At 56.4% G+C, this 9,336-nt stretch overlaps 1 protein-coding gene across 1 annotated transcript in view; it reads right to left on the bottom strand.

The window, feature by feature from the left end:
* Positions 1 to 220: 220 nt before the first annotated feature.
* The window catches only part of THBS2 (thrombospondin 2), a 22,168-nt gene continuing 13,052 nt past the window's right edge, over positions 221 to 9,336 (bottom strand). The window contains exons 13-21 of the mRNA XM_021693071.2: positions 8,268 to 8,375; positions 7,500 to 7,659; positions 6,712 to 6,830; positions 5,901 to 6,135; positions 4,530 to 4,757; positions 3,846 to 4,117; positions 3,215 to 3,312; positions 1,793 to 1,932; positions 221 to 732 (exon numbers count right to left, since the gene is read on the bottom strand). Coding sequence (XP_021548746.1) covers positions 725 to 732; positions 1,793 to 1,932; positions 3,215 to 3,312; positions 3,846 to 4,117; positions 4,530 to 4,757; positions 5,901 to 6,135; positions 6,712 to 6,830; positions 7,500 to 7,659; positions 8,268 to 8,375 — 1,368 coding nt within the window. The 3' untranslated portion in view covers positions 221 to 724. The remainder of the gene's footprint in view (positions 733 to 1,792; positions 1,933 to 3,214; positions 3,313 to 3,845; positions 4,118 to 4,529; positions 4,758 to 5,900; positions 6,136 to 6,711; positions 6,831 to 7,499; positions 7,660 to 8,267; positions 8,376 to 9,336) is intronic.

Raw genomic sequence — 9,336 nt, 5'->3', positions numbered from 1 at the left:
CTTTGCTGGGCCCACATCGGGACCCACGCTAGCGCCGCTTTGCAGGCGGGCCCCTCTCAGTCACAGCTGCACCTCTGCCAAGTACGCGGGCTTCCGCGGGGGGGCAGGGGCGTGGGGGGAGGGGCTTCCGTTTGTTCTCGTCATTATTGCTAATGTGCCGATTAGAGGGCTGGCTCCCCATGCGTGTGACCGGTCTCCTGCCCTCTCTGCCCCAACGGCACTTCATACTCCAGCGGCCCTGTCTCTGGGGTCGACCGAACGGGACCGCCGGCTACCGCAGAGCAGCTCTAACCCAGGAACGGAAATGGCTTCAAGCACTGAAAGTCGCGGAGCAATATTTTTCCTGCTTAATTTATGATAATGGCTTGCGCACAATATTCCCTTCAACTCCATATACACATAAATACAATAAGTAATTACATTTTATGTAAACGTCATTCTTTTTAAACAAACAAGAAAAAAACGATGTAATGCCATGCTCAATTGTCACTGCACAGAAAGTCTCGCGCGTCATCAAGCTGCCTTCTTGCAGTGGGCTGGATGTCCACCGACACTGATCCTCTGAAGGTGCTTGGGCTCGGGGTCGATGATGGTGAACGACCCTCAACGTCAAGATCAAGGACAGGAGCTGCTGCTAAAGACAGAGAAGCTGGAAGCACCAGCACATGGTGGGGTCTAGGTAACAGCATCTACAGTACATGTCTGGAAGTACAGCAAGTCTTGCTTAGACATCTACAAAAAGAAAAAAACAATGAGCGGAATTAGGACGGCTGGACCGTGGGTTTTGTTTTCTTTTATTTTGTTCTACCTGTAACCTAAAACATCATCTTAAGTTTTTAAAAATCCACAATATGGACGGATGTATGAATGGTTGGATGCATGCATGGAAAGAAGGAAGGGAACGTGTCATGTCTTGAAAGACAACCCAACCGACGGAAAAAAAAAACACATCACCAGAAGCAACGTTCTCATGTTCCCTTTCTCGTTTTATGTGTAATTTTCAGTGTGTGATTGTTGAGAGGTACCTCGGAGCCTCACTGACCTCATGAGTAGGAGGGGATATTTTCATGCACTTATGAAGGTATGGGGTCAGACCAGATGGGAGCAGCCTTCCAGGTCTGCAATATTGTGATTCAAATACATTCCTCGAGAGAGAACTGCAGAGATCCCCCTTCCTGCTTGCTTCCTTCCTCCCTCCCCTCCCTCCTCCTTCTTCCTTCCTTCCTTCCTCCCTTCCTTCCTCCATTCCTTCCTTCCTTCCTTCCTTCCTTCCTCCCTTCCTTCCTCCATTCCTTCCTTCCTTCCTTCCTTCCTCCCTTCCATCCTCCATTCCTTCCTTCCTTCCTTCCTTCCTCCCTTCCATCCTCCATTCCTTCCTTCCTCCATTCCTTCCTTCCTTCCTTCCTCCCTTCCTTCTTCCATTACTTCCTTCCATCCTTCCTTCCTTCCTTCCTCCTTTCCTCCCTTCCTCCCCTCCTTCTTTCCCTTTTTTTAGCAAAGGTAACAATCTAAAATGCCTTTAGAGGTCCAGAAGGTATACAAAATGTACACAGCTAAAGGATAGAGCACAATGTGAATAGGCAGAGCCTGTGAATAATTGGAAAGCGTTTGTTCTACCAAAGGAATTCACATTCAATTTAAAACAAACAGATAATGAAACAAACAAACAAAAAAGCTGACCAAACAAAACAGTTGCTTATTGCCCTAATGTGCTATGTTTATAAAAGGAAAGTTAAAATGCATGTCCCTTCCCCATTCTCTGTGCCGCCCACACAATGGTGTTCTCACCCACCTCTGCATTCATATTTGAGGTCGGAGAAATAGACCATTTCTTGAGAGAAGACAAACAGACCCAGCCGCCCGCCAGCGTAGGTTTGGTCGTAGACTGGTCCTGAGTCCGCCATGACCTGCTTTCCTTCATGCACTAAGACTCTGAAAACAGGGCGCAGGAGAAAGAAAGAGGGCGTGAATGCCGGGGGGTGGGAGGTCAGCTCTCTCTTTATGTAGCCAGCCAGCAGCAACAGGTCACGGGTCCACGACCCCCCACTCGCTGTAACTGGCCCCTCAGCCACAGTCAGAGAGCTCTTGGTCCCGAGCTCCAAGAGCCAGACAGCCGCCCGGTGGAGGGAGGATCATTTCCAAGCCCCTCTGCCTGGGCACCAGGTCCCCACCACCCGGGCCACCCTCCCCGTGGCCTGCACATGGCGTCGAAGCCACGCACTCACCTGCACCGGCCCACTAGGCTGGGACTGCATGGTGACAAGGAAGGGCTCAACCCTAGTGCCTGAAGCAGGACTGCGTGCACTAAGCCCCCGCCCCCCTGACAGGAGGGCGGCACGTGGGCGAGGAAAGTCCACGCCCAGACAGCGCGTCTGTGCTTTCCCTGCCCTGGTCTGCTCGTTCACGCTGCAGACACACAGTCCTGGCCTCCGTGAAGAATCCAACCCAGCCCTGCCCTTTCTAGCCAAGCTTAACTTTGCAAAAAAAAAAAAAAAAAAAAAAAAAAATTTAAATCATTCACACTTGTTTTCATCAAAATCAATTACAAAAGCTGCCATGCCAAAAGAGCAAAATACTGTTAGCTTGATATCTGTGAAAGTTTTATTTGAAGATGTGTTTTAAATTCAGCCATTCACATACCAGAAATAACTATGAATCTGTTCTCTGAATGAAGAACATGTTAATTTTGCAAAGATGCAGTTAATTTGCACTTTCTGGGGACGTCTGTGTGGCTCAGTTGGTTAAGCATCTGCCTTCGGCTCAGGTCATGGTCCCAAGGTCCTGGGATCAAGCCCCGCATCAGGCTCCCTGCTCTGCAGGAAGCCTGCTTCTCCCTCTCCCACTCCCCCTGCTGTGTTCCCTCTCCCACTGTCTCTCTCTAACAGATAAATAAATAAAATCTTTTAAAAAATAATGTATACTTTCTGTCCCTTGCCCAGAACATTCATTAGGAGGAAAGATGCTCATCATCCTCTGAGTTACATGAATAAGACAAGTTTGATTTTCTCCTCTTCCGTAGATTTTTTTAATAAGTGATGTGCAGTAGAAGATGCAGGATAGAAAGCGTGAAGCAGAAGAGACCGGAGGACAGCATATGAGTTAGAGTTCCCACTGGCTGATATGTCTTTAATGTTCAGACTGGCCTCCCAATGGAAAGACACTCCTGCAGCGGGAAGTCACTTGGGGGAAGGAGCCGGCACTGAGCCACTCTCACCTTATGTAGCCCGTCTTGGGTCTGTGGGTCAGATGCCACCTATAAGCAGTGTAGTCTTTCCAGCCGATGTTTTTGGGGTCGTGCCATAATGTACGCACCTGCGGAAACACATCAGTCTTGAGTCCAGTTGGCACCTGAGTGTTGACCACGCCTCGCAGCGCCGAATGGGAAACAAAGACGTTACTTTGCAATCCATCCCTGCGGCTCTGGCAGCCCTGAGCCTGACGGATGGGTTTCAAGGCCTAAATCTCTCGTGTGGCTCGAATCCACTGACAGGGAGCAGTGTGGTCCCGAGCTAAGAGCCATGAATTCAGGGTCTCCATCCTCTGCTGCCCCAACACGGGGCCTTCAGCAAAACACCTAACCTTAAAACCCAGTTCTCCCTATCTCTAGAAATGTGTTTAACTTACGAGAGAATCATCAATTGCGTTTATAAAAGCACCAGGCCTGGCATCTTTAGTCAAGTAGATTCTCCATAAAAGAGGGTTAAAACCAGCGTAACTTGAGTTAAAACTGATGACAACACGGAGGGGGCATCTTTGGTCGGAGCGTAGCCTGCTCTCTTGAGAAGCCATGGTGGCTGCAAGGCCAAGTCCAAGGGCCCGGCGCCCGGCTGCCTGGGCGTCCTCACCTGACCCTCGGTGTGCCCAGTATGCCACAGGGCGTTCCTCAGGTGCTCGCCGGTCCCCGTGGTGGAGTTCACCACCTTGAGGGACACGCCAGAGTAGCCGTAGGCCCGGGTGGGCTGGTCCTCCCAGTAGGTCTGTGTGACCTGCTTCCACATCACCACGTAGAAGCGGCTGCTGGACTGGTAGCCGAACACGAAGCCGGCGTAGTCATCGTCCCGGTCGGTGTTCACGTAAAACGTGCCGCTAAAGTCGACAGACCCAAATTCATCAAAACCTGGGTGCCAGAGAAACATTCAGTGGTAGGATTCAGTCGGAAACGGCCTTTGGGGAAAGGCCGGGATTAGCCCGGGGTCAGTGGGTGCAGATATTACGGTTCACCTCGGGGTCTGAGACCCGGACGTGACTGACAAGTGTGGGATTTGATATGTTCAGACCCCACATACAGTGTTAGCTGAGCTTTACTGTATCATGGAACATTTCATGGACCAAATCCATAAAATAAATGGCGTACCGGACATGAAATTCCAAATGTGTGACTCCCCAGTCCCTCGTCGAGACCATTTAGGCAGATGTGGAAGGACAGGGACTCCCGAGAGACCTCCCTAATCCACCCCACGAGCCTCTCGCGTGCTCCCTGGGCACCTTGTCCCCAGGAACCAAGGACGGCGCGGATCTCCAAGGCTCACCAACAGCAATGCCAGGGTCCGAGTTGGCCGTCTGCACCAGTTCCTTGCCTTGATGGCGAATGACCCAGTTGGGGTCGATCTGAGTGGTGCCCTTGGGATCCAGGTGGACCATCTGGAAGTTCCTGAAGTCAGTTTCGCTGATGGCACTGTTTTCGGGACACACGTCATCGATGTCTGGGATGCTGTCATTGTCAAAGTCGTCCTTGCAAGCGTCCCCACGCCCGTCCCCTGCCGCCAGGACAAGCAGGAGAACGAGGAAACAGTAGATGGTTTGGCATCTGCCTTTCTGGAGCGTCCTCACACGCTCGCTGGGATGCCCCAAGGGTCCCCCACTCGACATTGGGCCGTGGGGCCTGGGGGCTGTCAGCTAGAATGCCAAGCTGAACTTGCAGCTTTGCTTTCTGATAGTTTTCGGAACTTCTATCACGACCTTTCTTCATCATCCTGCCCCAGATGTTCGGATTTAAAGCAGAGTTCTTACTCTATAAATGACTTTCCCTGGGGAGGTTCTTTTTTCTGGAAGCTTCTATCAACTTGTCAGTGAGGTGGTAGAAGGGGTGGGGGTGCGCGGCAGGCCCAGACCGCCGGCTGCATGCGGGGGACTGCGGCCCCCACAGCAGCCCGTGTGCAGTAAGCATGACCACCCCCAGGCCGATGGAGGCTTCCTACGCTAGCTTGTTTGGGAGCCAACTGCTTCAGAAGGAGAAAAAGGTACCAAGTTCAGCTAATTTCCTGTCACATTCTGGGAACCAGTAACATGCGTCCACCAAGGGGGACGCAGGCGCACACGCCCGCATGCATGAGGACACGGGAAAGCCCTGCGCGCTCTGGGCGAGCCGCCCCCCCCCCACGTCCCACAGGGCAGCCTGAGCGGAGCACCGTGGGTCCAGACAGGCTTCCTGTGTCCCGCTGAAGACATCCGCGTGGCCCGGGGGGGACCCTGGAGCCACCCTCTGATCCCGAGTGCCCGTGTGCATGTGAGTCACATTGGCTCAGACGCCCACACCCCATCTCTGCTCCTGGAGGCCGAGCAGGGCCACACGCACCTGCCGCCAGTTTCTCACACTCCCCCAGAGCCCCGAGCATGGCCTGCTCCTCATTATCTACTGGAGACCCTCCCTGGGGCCCCAATCCTGCGGCGGCCCCCTGGGTGGGGTCAGCTGCCTGGAAAACCAGTCCCTTTTCCTGATAGTTCACACTCACCATTTTTTGCTTGCTTTGCCCTCGAAAGACTAAGTCCCAACCCTCACTGTCATGACGCCGGGTCCCCACCTCATCCCGTCTGTGACGGGCGCCTCTCTGCAGAGACGGCCAGTAGCTGTGGCCCCTGCCCCGCAGACTTGGGCCATGGGCTCCCCTCGTGGCACCTACCGTCCGAGTCCTCCTGGCCCGGGTTGGACACCAGCCGGCAGTTGTCCCTGTCGTCGGGGACCCCATCATTGTCATCGTCCGAGTCACAGGCGTCGCCCTGGCCGTCGTGGTCGTGGTCGGCCTGGTTGGCATTGGATATGTAGGGACAGTTGTCCTGGTTGTTCTGGTGGCCATCCTCATCGATGTCCTCGTTGTTGTCACACTGGTCTCCCACGAGGTCATTGTCCACGTCGGTCTGGGGGACAGAGCAGGACCCATGCTGAGTGCCCACACAGGGCGCGGGCCTGGGCCGCCTCGTGCATGTGAGCGGCTGAGCCCCGGGGAGGGCTGTCGGCATCAGGGGGCGGCTTCAGGACGCTCCACCCTCCACGACTGCTCTCCACAGGCTCACGTCATGAAAAGAAGACCAGAAAGAATGAACGCCACAGAACCAAGTGCCTTTCTGACGTCGTCTGCAATGGGATATCCCAGGCACGACCGCGATGCGTTTCGTTCGGTGTCTTCCGAAGGCAAACCTGGAGAAGCCCGTTCCCATGTCTGCTTCAGGGAAACAGGAAGATAAGTGGAAGGAGGCACGGTCCCTTCAGGAAGGGCGGTGAAGGCACCCACGCATTTGGCCCTCGGCCACCGAGATATGAGAGTGAAGCGCTGAGTTCAGAATGTTTTCAATTAAAATTACTGAAAAGCCTCTGCTGTCACTCGTTGGCAGAGCTAACGGATAAGCCACAAAGACACATCTATCTACGGCTGATAAGGTCCCCGGGCCCCCTTCTGCCCGTGGACACAGCCGATCAAGCACGTGGTCGGTTACCTGGTCGGGGTTGTGCACCAGGGGGCAGTTGTCACAGTGATCGCCCACACCGTCCCCATCCGTGTCTCTCTGGTCAGTGTTGTAGACGTAGGGACAGTTGTCCCTCTCATTGAAGACATCTGTGGGTATTCCAGGGGAAAACGGAAAAGGCACAGGGCTTTTCCTACTGCACTAAGCAACTTCCAGCCAAACTTCTACTTCACACAAAAGGACCTAAGATTATGGTGAAGTGTAAATATTATCGGATTCGTGGAAGAACATATGTCAGACTCCCCATTAAAGTTCAAATCCCCTGAGCTTAAACTAGAGCCCCCTTCCAGGGCACCAGCCTCTCGGGCAGAACGTGACCTGGGGGACCCTGCGGGCAGCTTTGCCACAGCCGACTCATGAGTTGTTAGAAGTAAGGGCATGGGGGGAATATCCTCGGACAGGGAGGCAGGCGCTGCCGTCAGACATGTCTCAGAGGCGCGATCTGGTGAGGAAATGGGACTGCACTCTTGGGGCTCTGATGGGGGTAGGCGCGAAGGACACAGGGCGCGGGACTAGGGCCCTGGGTCACGAGAAGGAAGATGCCACGTCTGCAGCTCTATGAAGGGAGGTCCTGAGGCGGGCGACCCCCCACGGGCCCCAGAAAGGACGGGTCGGGTGAGGTTGGGCTCCCGCGGGAACAGCTAAGCACCGTTTAATCTCACGCCCGCCGCACGTGCGGCCAGCTCACACCACACCCACGGGAGGACGATGCCACGCCCGGTCGCGAACCCGCATCCACGGCCAGGAGCAGGACTGACCGTCCCCGTCGATGTCCACGGAGCACGCGTCCCCCTCGCCGTTGTTGTCCGTGTCGATCTGCGCAGGGTTGTGCACATACGGGCAGTTGTCACAGCGGTCCCCGACCTCATCCTTGTCGTAGTCGAATTGGCGGGGGTTGAAGAGAAGCTGACAGTTGTCCTACGGAAACGCAAGGGAAGGAGTCGGGACGCGCGTGGGAGCTGCGCTGGGCTGCAAGTCGCGCCGTCCAGACGGAGCCCGTCAGCCAGCCCAGCGCATCTGCCTCCCTGTGACAAGGACGGCATGCTGTGTGCTTCATGGTGAGAGCAGGTACGTCGCAGCGCGAGTGCGCGGGCGCGTGAGGACCCGGCTGGGGGCGCGGGGGTCGGGTGGGGGCGGCCGTGATCAGGAACCGGTGGCCTGTCCCGCTGGGCTGCACGGGACGTCACGCACATCCGGCAACACCTTCCTCAGAGAGCGCTAGCGAGTATGTGTTGCATTAAAGGTAAGCGCATGCCGCCTGGCGGGCCGGCCGCGCTCCTCCCCGGCCCCCCACAGGAGCGGGCCAGCCCTGTGAGCAGAGCAAGACGCTGGACTACTGCAGACATCCCAGCAGAGCGCCCACAGCCCGACGCACTGCTGGTCACCGCGTGTTGCCCACAGCCCGCGCCCTGCCATGCGGCGTTGCGTGGGAGGGAATGCGGGCCACAGACGTGTATGGGGCCCGGGGCGGGGCTGTCCCCCCCGGCCGCCCACCCCGGAGGCCAGAGTGGCCCCGCGGGCCCCACCTTCTCATCGTCCACACCGTCATTGTCATCATCTTCGTCACAGGCATCCCCGGTGCCGTCCTTGTCGAAGTCTTCCTGCCCAGAATTAGGCAGCAGTGGGCAGTTGTCCTGCGAGCACAGGATGCACACGAGTTACAGAACGCTCAGGGGGCACCACTGGTGCCATCCGGGTCGGGAGCTGTCCTCAGCAGGGACGCCGTCCTGCTGCCGCTACCGCCAGACAGGGAAGCTCGCGTCCTTCGCCCAGGACCCCCGGGAAGCTGCCCCACGAGAGCAGGAACCCGAGGAGCGGGAGGGTCCGCCGCTCAGGAAGCCTGGAGCAGGGCCGAGCCCGCGGGCCCCTTCCTCCCTGCGACCCGGCTCACAGAGCTGCACTCACGCGCCCTCCCCAGCCCACAGGCGCCAGGAGTCGGGTGTGGACACCCGCTCAGAAACTGAGGCTAGAGTCCAAATCATCTCCCCGGTGAGCTCTTCACAGATGTGCATAACTGACCTAATTAGAAAAGGTCATTTTGTTTGACTCCAACAATGCTCTAATTCAAACCTGAGCTGCATTTCAGGTCTGTTCCCCCGTGCACCACAGAAGTCCCCGGGTGGCCTCCAAACAGACCAGACCCACCCGGGCCATGCCTGGAGCCAGCAAAGGGCTCCCCAGTGCCATCACACCCAGACCCCCCCAGTCCCACAAATGTGATGAAACACAAGCGCTCTCCAGCAAGTTACCACCTCAAGAAAGGGAGCCATGTGGAGCTGAGGATGCAGCTGGAACCACCCAGAGCTCCCAGTTGTTTAGACCCATAAGTTATGTCCAAACGGCCACAACCGCCCCAAATGGGAATGCCTGGATGGGTGGGGGGCAGGAGGCACCTGCAGGATGAACACCTGCAGGATCAGGCCCCGGGAGTCAGCATCTGCTGGGTCAGCACCTGCGGGGTCAGCCCCCGGCGGTCAGCACCTGCGGGAGGCCCTGGGGGTCAGCAGCTGTGGGGTCAGCCCCCGGGGGTCAGCCCCTGGGGGTCAATACCTGGGGGTCAGCCCCTGCAGAGTCAGCCCCTGGGGGTCAGCCCCT

This window comes from Neomonachus schauinslandi, chromosome 8, assembly GCF_002201575.2.
Source record: "Neomonachus schauinslandi chromosome 8, ASM220157v2, whole genome shotgun sequence".
NCBI classification, from domain to species: Eukaryota; Metazoa; Chordata; class Mammalia; order Carnivora; family Phocidae; genus Neomonachus; species Neomonachus schauinslandi.
This window is presented reverse-complemented; position numbering and strand designations above follow the sequence as displayed.